Source organism: Antechinus flavipes, chromosome 3 (assembly GCF_016432865.1).
Source record: "Antechinus flavipes isolate AdamAnt ecotype Samford, QLD, Australia chromosome 3, AdamAnt_v2, whole genome shotgun sequence".
NCBI classification, from domain to species: Eukaryota; Metazoa; Chordata; class Mammalia; order Dasyuromorphia; family Dasyuridae; genus Antechinus; species Antechinus flavipes.
In genome coordinates, this window is record NC_067400.1 from 328,410,627 (window position 1) to 328,424,679 (window position 14,053).

General features: G+C 31.9%; 1 protein-coding gene across 1 annotated transcript in view; it reads right to left on the bottom strand.

Annotated features, from left to right (window-relative positions):
• The window catches only part of STAG1 (stromal antigen 1), a 318,010-nt gene that overhangs the window by 129,188 nt on the left and 174,769 nt on the right, over positions 1–14,053 (bottom strand). Inside the window, exons 6-7 of the mRNA XM_051985602.1 lie at positions 8,266–8,342; positions 782–986 (exon numbers count right to left, since the gene is read on the bottom strand). Of these exons, the coding sequence (XP_051841562.1) occupies positions 782–986; positions 8,266–8,342 (282 nt within the window). The remainder of the gene's footprint in view (positions 1–781; positions 987–8,265; positions 8,343–14,053) is intronic.

The following is a 14,053-nucleotide window of genomic DNA, read 5'->3' on the forward strand; positions in this document are numbered from 1 at the left end:
TGCATTTGGTGAACAGGATGATTATATTTTGGAAGAAAAACTCAGTGAAAGACCCAATGGGAAATATAGAAGGAGCAATAATTACTGTAGCATTTAGTTACTGTAATACAGGAAAAAATAATGAATTCTTTGACTTTTTGTACAGTGTCAAAACAATGTTTTTAAAAAGTGAAAATAACTCATTTTTTTCTATATAAAAAACCAACCAATTTCTGATAAAATGAACAATTCTGTATGTGCAAAATAACAGGATATTAATAAAGCTCTACACCTCATTTAAGATTATATAACTGATATAGAATGTCCTCATATAAATGAGATGATTGTGTCAAAACATGAAAACTTACTTCACAACAAAGAAATAAATATGAATTTAAAATGCTTCTAAATTAGCATCTTAATTAGTTGAGTTCCTAACAAAATGGCCTAAGTAACTCTTAAGAAGCTTGTCAAAATAGTTTTGAATATAAAACAAAGATATGGGAAAATGCATGAATTTACAAAGAATTTTTTATAGTTAACTGCCTTAAAATGTAAATGGTCTACAAAGAAAGCTTACTTAAAAGTACATTAAATAGTTTTAATCGTCATTAAATTCACATAAAATTCAAGTGAATAAAGTAATTCATAAAAATATAACAAAGAAAATAAAGTATTATGTTTCTATGCAATAGTATAATGATTATTTTATACAAATATTTAGTTTCAAGAAGTTAATTTAATGAGGGGACGCCAAATTCAATAACATTGAAGAAAAGCTAATAAAATAAAGCTTACTCACCAGCCAATGTACTTGTATGCCTAAAAGCTCGGACTTGGGAATCTGATAAACCAGTCAAAAGGGAAATAACTGTGTCCATCATATACTCATCATAAATTATGCTATATTGACACTGTCGAATCAGAACTCCAATAAATTCACAAAAGTTAGAGCGAAATTTTTTCCACTGAGGTCCAGGCATGGTTAGAGGATAATCACCACTGTCCTACAAGAGAAAAAAAGCCTACATTAAACTGCATCAAAATATGTGTCATAAACCTTGCTCCCTCCTTAACATGGATAGCATTATCTTTACTTATTACAACTTATTATATTTTGAAAAAAATAAAGGCAGGAGTAACAATTGTAATATTAGCTTTCATAAAACTATGAAAAATAACAAGCATATTTACAGGTAATCTGGAAAAATCTCATTACACTTAAAGACATTATATATTTGCTGAGTCATTTAGCCATATTTTATGTATGCATACGTACCAAGTAGCATCACATCTATAGATTGAAGAGTTAATCAAATTGCAGGCAGGTATACACAATAAAAACTATAATATGTATGCTGCTCTGGCAAAACCAAATATATGGAAAGAACTTCAGGATATTATCTAGTCAAAATCTACTCCTTTTATAGATGAGGAAGCTGAGTTTCATAAAATTAAAAGTCAAAGAGATGATATATGAACCCAAATCCTTTGTGTTCAGAGATTGGATGGGTCCTTTCTAACAATTTTTTTCTTGCATATTTCCTTTAGCTCATATCAGGAACTGAATTTAATAAAATCCAGTGATTATAACTAGTTATCAAGCAAAGTTATGGATAATGTAAAGTTTAGCTCTTATAATAATAATCTGTACTTCATTCAATATGGTCAGTACAACATATGGTTAATAATACAAGCAAACATATCATACAGGTGAATACTAAATAAATATGTATTTCAATGATTGGAGTTACAACCTATGAATACTTACTGGGAGAAAAGGGACTTTGTAATACTGTCAATGTATTTATTTATTAGTCCCTCCCCACACCCAAGCCATATGAAATGCTTCCGAAAGAAAAATAAAATATTCAAACTAATAAACATATCCCAAGGAAGGCAAGGCTGACATTGGATATTAAAAAAAAAAAAAAAAAAAGCCCCATTTAAAAGCTATTCACTTTACTGTCATGAGGTACAGCACACATTATACCTTTGATCTTCTCAAATAGCAGTTTGTAACTGCACTAATCAGAGTTTCAAGTATTTCTAATTTGTCTTTACATTGTTGCTACGTATAACTTGTTCTTCTGGTTCTGCCCATTTCACTTTGTATCAGTTCTTTCAGATGAATTTTATTTTTTTTTTCTTCCCTAAGTCAAGAAACAGTCCTTTAGTAGTTTGATTGTCATGGTACTGAATAACCTAATTATTTAGGTATTTCATTTTCATTACAGGTATTTATTTAGATGATATTATTGTTTTTATTATAGTTTCAATCTATCCACAAGTAAATGAAATACTAAGTTGTACAAAGTTGTATATATAAAATAAATTTCTACATATGATCAACAGGAAGGGATAAATTCCATTTAAGATAACTACAGAATGTATAAAATACTAGAAAACCACTCTTTCAAGGTACAAAAATATCTATTAGTTTTTAAAAAATGCTCTTACTAAAAATTTGATGCTTATTTCTGTGAAAAAATACAAGAAACTATAAACTAAAAGCATTTTTTTCTTAAAATAATAAGTAGTATCTACTTAAAAGGAAACAAAAAAAATTACATTTACATAGTAGGCATAATTTCTGTGCTAAATGCTTTATTATCTCAATTATTATCTCATTCAATCTTCACAATAACTCTGGGAGGTAACTGCTATCATTATTCCCATTTTACAAATAAAATTTAGGCAAACAGAGATTGTGACATGCTCAGGTTTATAAAAATAAGTAATATTTTGAGGGCAATTTTGAAATCAGTTTTTTGGATTTTTTACTTCAGGCTTGGTACTCTATCTACTGTGTTATCCAGCTTTTGCTAAAAAGAAATTACAAAATCCTAGGCAATCAGTAAAGGTAATTATTGATTTATATCGCACCACCAAAATTATAGGCTATAAAAACAGTAACATAAAACAAATTCCACCAAACATCTTAAATATTAACATCACTTCTATATAACAATAAAATCCAAAATCCTATAACCAAAAAAAAGAATTTTCATTCCATATAAAAATGTATAAAATATCTCATGGTCAATATACCAAAGATCACATTACAAAATGCTTCTGATAGAAAAGAGAAACTTAACTGAAAGAATATTAAAGCTGTCATGCTAGTATGTGTACCAATTTTATAACAATAACAATACTATCAAAGTTAATTTACAATTTTAATTATCTAGCATTCAAATTATTAAAAGAATGCTATATAGACATAGATAAAATAAACTTAATTTGGAAAAATCACAAGAATATCAAGGGAATAATCTTTATAATCTTTAACATTAAGATTATATCTATTTAGGGAGCAGGGAATGGGGGTAAGAAGAAATGGCATTTCTAGACCTATACTACATTATAAAACTACAGTCACAAAAATATTTGGTACTATTTAAAAAGAGAAGCTAATCAATGGAAAATACTAAGCAAAGGAGAACTGGAAAAAGTAGAATTCAAAAACTCAAGAGTTCAGGAAACCAAAAAGCATAAATTAGGACTCCCTATTTATTTAAAGACTGTTTTAGTAAAACTGGAAAGCAGGGTGGAAGATATTAAGCTTAGACACATTTATTATGGCCTATTCTACAACTAAACAGATATAATCTTTTTTTTTTCCCCTTACTGAGGCAACTAGGGTTAAGTGACTTGCCCAATGTCAAGTGGAAGTGCTAAATGTTAAGTGTCTGAAATCAGATTTGAACTCAGGTCCTTCTGACTTCAGGGCTGGTGCTCTATCCACTGCATTACCTAACTGCTCCGTAAATAGATATAATCTTAATGTTAAAGATCAAAACTATGACCTAGATGTACCAGACTTAAAACTATATTAATACATAGCAGTCATCAAAACCATTTGATACTGGTTAAGCAACAGATGATCAGTAGAATAGGTTAGGTTCACAAAACACAATAGTGAAGGACGACAGTAATCTAGTGTTTGATAAACCCAAAGACTCCAGCTTCTGGGTAAGAACTCACTATTGGATAAAAATTACTGGGAAAAATGGAAAATACTATGGCAAAAACCATGCACTGACCAACATCTAACATCATATAACCAAGATAAAGTCGAAATGAGTTCATGATTTACAAATAAAAGGCAATATTAAAAGCAAATTTAGAGAAAAAGGGATAATATACCTCTCAAATCTGTGGAGAAGGGAGGAATTTATACAGGACATTATGAAATAAAAAAATGGATAATTTTGATTACATTAAATTTTAAAAGTTTTGTACAAATAAAACCAATGCAGCCAAGATTAGAAGGGAAGCAGAAAGCTAGGGAAAAAAAAAAATTATAACCAATGTTTCTGATAAAGGCCTCCTTTCTGAAATATACAGAGAAATAATTCAAATTTAAAAGAATACTAACCATTCTGCAATTGATAATCAGTCAAAGGACAAGAATAGGCAATTTTCAGATGAAGAAATTAAAACCATTTCTAGTTATATGAAAAAATGCTCTAAATCACTATTGATTGGAGAAATGCAAATGAAGATAAACATGGGGTATCACTTCACACCTCTCAGACTTCATAAGATGACAAAAAAAGGCAAAGATAAAAATTGGAGGGGATGTGGGAAAACTGGGACACCAATGCACTGATAGTGGAGTTGTGAACTTATTCAATCATTCTGGAGAACACTTCAATCAAACTGTGCATACTCTTTGATCCAGCAGTGCTGCTCCTGGGTCTGTATCCCAAAAAGACCATCAAAATTGGGAAAGGATCCTTAAGTGCAAAAATGTTTATAGTAGCCCTTTTCTTGGAGGCAAGGGACTGGAAATTAAGTGGATGTCTACCAGTTGGGAAATGGCTGAATACATAATGGTATAGTAAAGCAGTGGAATACTATGGTTCTATAAGAAATGGTGAGCAGGCTGATTTCAGAAAATCATGGAAAGATTTATATGAATTGATACTAAGTGAAGTGAGTAGAGCCAAGAGTACATCCCATATAAAAACAAAAAGATTATATAATGATCGTGGCTCTTTTCAACAATAAAGTGATTCAGATCAATTCCAATAGACATAAGATGGAAAGAGCCATCCATATCCAGAGAGAGAACTATGAAGACTGAATGGGGATCAAAGCATAGTATTTTCATCTTTCTGTTGCTGTTTTTTGCCTTTTTTTTCTCTACTATTTTTCCCCTTATGAGCTGATTTTTCTTGCTTAACATGATGAATATTGAAATGTTGAGAAGAATTGCACATGTTTAACTTATATTGAACTGTTTGCTATGAAGGAGAGGTGGAAAGAGGGTAGGGAAGGAGAAAAAATTGGAACACAAGGTTTTGCAAAGATGAATGTGGAAAACTATTTTTGGATGTATTTGGAAATTTTGAAAACGATTAAATTTTTAGAATAAAACATTATTGAACATGTGGCTTCTTTTCTGTTTTTTATGATTTCCCTGGGATACAGGCCCAGGAGAAACACTGATGGATCAGAGTATATGCACAATTGATAGCCCTTTGGGCTTAATTCCAAATTGCCGATCATGTCACAATGTCCATGTCCCAGTTTTCCCACATCCCCTATGACATTTATTATTATCTTTTCTTGTCATTTTAGCCAATCTGAGGGGTTTGAAGTGGTACCTTGGTCTGTTTCAATCAGGCAGGGGAGAAGCTGCAGAACCCAGACCCTAGTGTAGGGAATCTGGGGCAAGGAGCCAGAGCATTGCTGGGAAATCTCCTGTGAATCTCTTAGGCTTCTCTGCCCTGGTTACAGGTGGGTGGCTTATTAGATTTGCTGCAAGACACCCAAAATCCAAAACAAAAAAGCAAATTTTAAGCTACTGAACCAGAAAGAACTCTGAGGTCACATAAAGAGGATAAGGGACTGGTCCAGCATCATATAAGTAGTTAAGGATTGGAGGCCATATTTGAACTCAGAAGATGAGCCATTTTGACTACCTGGTACTCTATCCAATGTATCACTTGGTAACCCAATACCTAGAATTTCTCTCTATATAATCTCACTTAAATATCTCACCAAAAAGAAAGGGGGTGGAATTGGGGAGAGGAAAAATCCATTTGCTTGGACAAGCTCCAAACTGATTTCTCTTAGAAGACATTTTTAGGAGAAACATTAACAATAACTTTCCTGTGCATACCTCTTAACTTCATGTCCTCATCTACCAATGCTCAACATTAGGAATACAAATTTGAGTACTGCCCCAACAATAGTGAAGAGTGGACTAGTAGGCATTTTGTTTTGGGGGAGTTTGAATGTCATTGGTATAGAATGCTTATCAAGGAAATCAACTTCTTTCATCAAGCCTAATCAGCAATTATTATGCCATTTTTCTATCTTAGAGAATCATCTGAGGAGGGAGGGGAGTTTTAAGAATTAAGTAAAACGTCCAAGGTTACAAAACTAAGGTGTGCCAAAGATAGAACTTTAATCCAAGTCCTCCTGACTCCTAGGTTTGCTCTTCATTCCCTATGTTAACCTGTTTCCCATTAATTTTCTCAAAATTGCCCATATTCTCCATGGAAATCATGAAGAAAAGAAACATTTTATGATGCCATATTGGATCGACTCAATATGAAACATTTCATCAATTTGAATCAAAATAGATAATGTTCTGAAGCTACCTATCATCTGTAGGCTTGAAAAGATTTTTAAGTTTTAATCAAGGATTTAACAAAAAGGACTAACTGAAATTAAGTTGATCATTAAATCTTTCATCGCTTTTTTTTGGCAGAGATTCTACCATGCTTTAACAAAAATGACCACTAAAACCAATTATTTTAACATGAATTTGGCAGACTGCCACTATGCAATTAAAAAGAAGTTGCTTAGGAAAGAATATAAATTTGCTGTCACCAATTCAAGAATTAAGCCTAGGTTCCTGATTCTGGGCTTTGGCTGTTATTTCACGATAAGAAAAAAAGGGGAAAAATAGCAGAAGTATGAAAACTTTAGCACTTGGCAAAGGGCACAACAGTATAAGAACTGCATTTTTATCTTTTGTATTTGCAGAGCTTAGTACTGTTCATGGCCCATTAGTAGCTCCTAATAATGCAATTATTCACTGCAGTAAAGTCTTAATATAACTATAGGTAAGATGTCAAATTAACAAGTTTGAAAGTAAGAGATCATTACCAAGCCAATGGAAGCATAATGCTATTCTACACAGAAATAATAAGTTTTTCAAAATGTTGTGACAGTGAATGTATTATGCATTTGTGATGGTGAATGTATTATGCATTTGTGACAATATACACAGACCAAAAATATAAGTTTAAAAGTCAATTGCCAATCCACATTGATTAAAAAATTTCCTTAGTAGAATTTTCTTGCCAATTATATCATAGATACCAACAACATCCTTCTATGTGTGTCCATGTATGCAGGTATTATGTATGTATCTATGTGGGTGTGCATGCATGCATGTATGCAAAACACTTGCACTGAAAGAAATTTTTATAACAATGTGGACCAACCATGAAGTTGATTTGTGAATTGTCACATCTAAAGTACACTACTCATAAAAGTCATTTTTGATCACCTTCTAGGTACTTAGAAAGGGAATCTAGCTCTATGGAGGCTTCAAGGCTTAATGGTTAAAGTGAATGTGATCTGCCTAATAAGTATCCAAGGCTAGATTTGAATTCAAGAAGTTAAGTTTTCCCTGGCTATAGAAATAGACATTCTATTCACTGTGTCACCTAGACATTCAAATAGTACAGCCCATGAAAAACCTAGACTTTGCACATTTTTTGTATAAATCTAATAATCTGTGGATCACAGCTAAAATATTCTTGCCTTCATCTTTATTATACTAATGATATTAGTGATGGTTTAGAAGCACTGCTAGAAGATAAAAGATTAAAAAAAAACTTAAGCTAAAATTGTTGACCACAAATATGTATTACAAATTTAGAGATGTCTTCCCCTGAAATGTTCATATGGAATATTTGTACATGACTTGTAGTAGAATTTGCCAAGCTCATAGTATCCTACTCAGCCATAGTCAGACACATTGTAGTTTGACCCCAACGTAGCATTCATTCTTTGCTCCTCTTAGATGATGAAGGATAATCAATTCATGCTTGCACTTGAAAAAACTTACATGTTTCATCAAATTAAACTCATATAAAACATAAAGCTAAACACAGAAATGTGAACAATTAAAGAGATGTAGAGTGGAACTTTATTTAAATTACAATGCTAATGAAGGTTAAAAAATTAAAACAGATCACATACACCCAAGAAACAACTGCATTTTGAAACATTTATCTGTATAAATATAAACTGTACCTCATCAAATTCTTCTGTCATTTTTCTGATGATTTCTGCATTCTGCATATTTCTGAACATTTCAATTCTCACAGTACCTACAAAGACATAATTGTGATTCTTTAAGTTTGGTAACAATACATAAAATTTAACATTACAAATAATTTCAATACAGAATTTAATATTAACTTTGAAATCTGAATTTAAAATTAACTTTAAAATGGAATTGTGAATTTCTAAGTGATATATTTTAATTCAGTAAAAAGTGGAAATATGGAGAAGTCAGTTTTAAGAGATCCTTTACTTTATCACACCATCTCAGATAATATAAATATAGCATAGCAAAAAAAAAAAAAAAAAATATATATATATGTATGTATGTATGTATGTATGTATGTATATATAATGTTTTTAACTTCCAAGAATGAAGATTGCATTTTCACAGATTTTTCTGCTATTTCTTAATGTTGAAAATTTTATGTTTAATTATTCTGCATAACTTTGGTACTTTTAGTCTAATATTGTCCTATACCAAAAAAAAGTAGTCAGAAGATTCTTTATGATAATCTTTTTAGAAAAGAAGTTGACTCCAAATTTCTATTTTTAATAATGTACTTATAATTTCTATAAATAGTTACAAATCAGAGAGAAAGATCACCTCAACCTCTCTTACTCTAAGAATAACCACATTTTGAGTAAGAGAATCCAAGAGTAAATGCAAACGAACAACGAAAAAAACAACGTTATGATCCACACTCAGTTCCTGTAGTTTTCTCTCTGAATGTAGATGGCACTCTTCATCAAGAGATCACTGAAACTAGCCTCAATCATCTCATTGTTAAAGAGAGCCATGTCCATCAGAATTGATCATTGTATAATCCTCTTATTCCATGTATAATGATCTCCTGGTTCTGCTCATTTCACTTAGCATCAGTTCATGTAAGTCTCTCGAGGCCTCTTTGAAAACATCCTACTGATCATTTCTTTATAAAACTATATTATTCCTTAACATTTATATATTATAACTTATTCAACCATTCTCTAACTTATGGGCATCCACTCAGTTTCCAGTTCCTTGCCACTATAAAAAGGGCCGGCACTAACATTTTTGCACATGTGGGTCCCTTTCCCTCCTTTACAATCTCTTTGGCATATAGGCCCAAAAGAGACACTGCTAGGGCAAGGAGTATGTATAGTTTGATAATTTTTTGAGCATAATTCTAAATTGCTATCCAGAATGGCTAAGTCTTATCACAGTTCTACCAACAATGTATTAGTGTCCCAGTTTTCCCACATCCCCTCCAATATTCATCATTATCTTTTCTAGTCATCTTAGCCAATCTGAGAGTTGTGTAGTGGTAACCCATAGGTATCTTAATTTACATTGCACTGACCAATAGTGATTTAGAACACCTTTCTATATGACTAGAAATGGTTTTAATTTCTTCATCTGAAAATTGTCTGTTCACATCCTTTGACCATTTATCAATTAATCCAAAGAATTTTCAAAAAATTTTAAATACCTGGAAAGCCTGATAATCAAAAAGGGTATAACAGTTAAAGAATTTAAAGATTTAAAGATTAAAGAATTTAAAATTCTATGATCATCACAATTCTTGTATTTCTGGGGTACAATAATTTTCATTATATAGAACAGAAAGTTCCCAATGAAGAAGCTCTTACTAGGACATATGGGGCAAACGGTCTGTACAGAGAGTGGCCTAGAGCTCTAAAAAGTTAAATAACTTGTGCAGGATCACAGCAGCACATGTCAGAGGTGAGACAATGCAGCTTATCCTGAATGAAAGACAGGTTTTATATCTTTATTACATCACAATGTATATCCTGCATAAATGAGACATTTAATAAAGTTTTTATTTGACAAGTAAAAGAAAATTCTGTTTAATTTAATTTATTAAATGATAAGTTTCAGTTATGTGCTTAAATACTGGACCTACCATGAAAAGAAAAACAGCAGTTAGCACTATCTAAAGAGTTTACATTCTACTGAGAGAAAATGATACGTACACAAATGAAGCCAAAATCCAGGTTAGAGGAACCCAAAACTCGCAACTCACAGGTCAGAAAGATCTAGGTTCAAGATCTGCTTTTCAGACATAACCGTTTAACTTTGGCAAGAAGCTCTTGAAACCCCAGCAAACTGTGGACAGCTATAAGTTTAGTGATAGTTGCAATTTCATTTCTAGAGGGAGCTTTTTCACAAGGAGTTCCTTGAAATAACTTTGTATTAAAAAATAAAATAAAATAAAAAAATGCTGCATACTCTGATGGATGAGAATGGGAATGAACAGTGGGAAGAGGTTCCTATGCATGGAAGAGTTCAAAGGTTTTTTTCTATGAGGCAGAGGAAGCCTTGATGGGAGATGGGGATTTGAAGGAGGTGGAGGTGACAATGAGGAACATTCTAGACAAGGAACGGCTAATGAAGAAACATGGTGGCAAGCTATGTAATAGTTTGTTATGAAAAACAGCAAGTTTATCTAGAATACACAATACATAAGGATAGTAATCAAGTAATCACTCTGGGGCTTGAAATGTCCAAAAAGAGTTTGCATTTAACCAATGAGCAATAAGAAGGCAATAAAACTTTTTTTTGAAAGAGTAAAGGGTTGCTTGCCATCTGGGGGAGGGAGTTGAGGGAGGGGAAAAATCGAAACAGAAGTGAGTACAAGGGATAATGTTGTAAAAAATTACCCAAGCATGGGTTCTTTCAATAAAAAGTTTTAATTATTAAAAAAAAAAAAAAAGAAAAAGAAAAAAAAAGGAAACAGTAAAGAATGCCAATTTGGCAACCACTTGGAAGATGGACAGAAAAGGAAACTAACTGGTGGAAGAAAGAGCGAATAGAAGGTTACTCTAAACTAAGTCAAAAGTGACAATAGCCTGAATTAGTAGGGTAATTAGTAGACATGTCAAACTGGATGTCATCTCTAATTTAACATGTCCAAAACTGAAGGCATTTTCCTGTCAATGCCTATTTCTTTTCACAGCACCACAATCCTTCTTGTCAACACAGGTTCTCAACTTTGGGATCATCCTGAGCTCCTCATTCTCTCTCACTTTTCCATATAATCCAAATGACATGCTTTTCAGCTCCATTTCAATGACACTTTTCATAGTCACTGTCCTTCCTCATTCACATAATCACCTTCCAGTGCAATTGGTCTTGTCCACCTAAAGCCTTTTCTAATATATGTTGAACACAGTTACCCAAGTAACATTTTACCATGTCATTCACCTGTCTTTTTAAGACGCAGGGTCTACCTATTGCCTATAGAATGAAACATAAAATTTTCTATTTGTTGATTAAAGCCTTTCACAAATTAGTCTTCACCAATCTTAGCTTATAGACTACTTACTCTTTGATTTATTCCAACATCCAGCCAAAATGGTTTTCTTGCAACTGCATGACAGGCCATTTTCAATCTTTTTAGTCTTAGAAAAGTTACTTTTAAGCTTGGAATATGTTTCCTTGTTTTTGTTTCTGAGATCAGCAACCTTTAACTTACAATACAGTTTAACTTATATGCCAACTCCCACCTGAACCTTTTCTGAACCTCTCAGTTGCTAGTATTTCCCCCTTCCCAAATAAAAGTACTGTGCATTTACTTTGTATATACTATATTTCTATGTATATAATATTTCCTTGCATAGAATGTAAGCTCCTTGAAGGTAGACATAGTATTCATTTTATATTTTGAAACTCTAGGTCTAATACTGCTTAGCACACTATAGGAATTTAATAAATCTTTGCTGATAAAATCTCTGGAGAGAAAATGATTTAAAAAAAAAAAATACTACCAATAGCACAGTAAAGACCTTCCAAGTTCGCTTTTTGGACATAATGAGTCTGAGATATCAATGGGAGGAATCAATTATTTCAAAGATGATTGAACTGATGAAGAAACCAGAATTGATGAGGAAAGGAAAGTAGACAGAAAACAAATAGACTAGTTTAGATAAAATCAAGGGAAAAAACAGTTTTTAAGATACAGTGGTCAATACTTTGATAAGGTCCAATAGAAACTTAATTTTTTTAAACCAATATTGGAAAAACTACAAGTGCATCAAATGAATTTTTTAATAAAAATATGTATACAGGAAATAAAATTGTATATGTCTTAGAAGACTAAATCAGTTATGAGAAATGAAGTTCATTTTTCAAATGACATTTACAAGCTATTGTTATAATATCCATACTCCAGATTTTAAAATTATACAGGAATTTTATATTCCTCTGTAGGAGAGATAGCAACACAAGCAAGCTGAGAGGAAAAGATGCTGGTTCTGAAAGAATTAATTGAATCGAAGAATACACCCTCCTCCTTCCCCCAACCCGTCACATTCACATGATCAAAGAGCTAGTGCTAGAAGAGACAGAAGAGTTCACGTGCTTAAACCTGACAATTTTATTAATTTGTTTTTAATATTTTTGATTTCAATTCCAAATAAAACAAGCAGTTCCATATGCACAATAGAACAAGAAAAGGGGATTACACATTAAACCATAAATTTCAGTTATGTACAGCTTGCTTTTCAAGTTTCTGATAAATTTGGTATTTGACTTTCATAAGTGTTCTGCTTGTCTATTATCTCTTCTAACTTTCCTTCTGGGTGTTTTTGTGTTAACTTAAAATGCTCCAGTGATCCTCTTTTCTTTTGGAAGGGAACCCACACTGAAAAACAGGACAAAAAATTCCAATAAATAGGTACTGTTGAGCAAAACAAATTCTAACCATTCTGTCTTTATTTTATAATTAAGTTTGAGTCTATCATTGCAATATCAGAAAGGAATGGGAGTAGCATGCTTCATCACTAATTTTTTAGAATCTTGCCAAATGTCTCATTTTAGAAATGAGGAAACTCACAGAAATGAGATTCAGAGGGCCTCAGTAATTTGGTTAAGGTCATTCAAGCAGTAAACAAGTCCTTCTCTAACTTCAGAGACAATGTCCCCTCCATTTTATCATGTATATATTAATGTTAAATTATGAAACCAATCTCAAAGTTATATTTTGATCTATAAAGTGATGCTTCTGAATTTCCTCTAAAAACTAATTTTATAAAATTTAAACATAAAATGAATTTTAACTACTGTCAAATATTATTTGTATCTCTTGTCGTAGAAATATTTTAATGCAGATATAGGTATATCAATTAATCAAAAAAAATTTATTAGGTACATAGTATACCATATGCCAAGCGTGCAGTAAGTACTGAGGATACAAAAAAAGGACAAAAATTTCTGCCTTCAAGAGCCTCATACTTTAATGGGAGAAACAACAAAAGTAAATGGAAGATAATCTCAGATTGGAAGTTACTAGCAGCTGGGCAAGAGCCTAGAAAAGGATATCTATGAAAGAAGGAATGTGTAAATATAGTCTTTAATTCTGATTTTATAAAGCAAATGGTAAGTCTGAGGATTTCTATTGATTTCAATAAAACACTGGATAAGTTTCTTGAGAATAAATTATGAGATAGTGGTAAGGGAATATTTCGAAGACTTTAATTTAATTTCAGAGCTTGATTTAAGATCATGGACCTACATCTTTCAGGAAATTCAGGCTATCTAGATATGTTCAATTTAAAAATCATCAAAGACGATTGTAGATGAATTTAATGAGAGAATCAGAAACAGGAGAGATGGAGAATGTGGAAAAAATATCAGCTGAATGGGACAAAGAAAGTGAAATAAAACTTAGGGGAGAAAAATCAGAAGTGATGATGTAGAGAGGAGGATGAGGTAAAAGATGTGAATAAAGGAAGTAGATTGATTTCAGGGATTCTG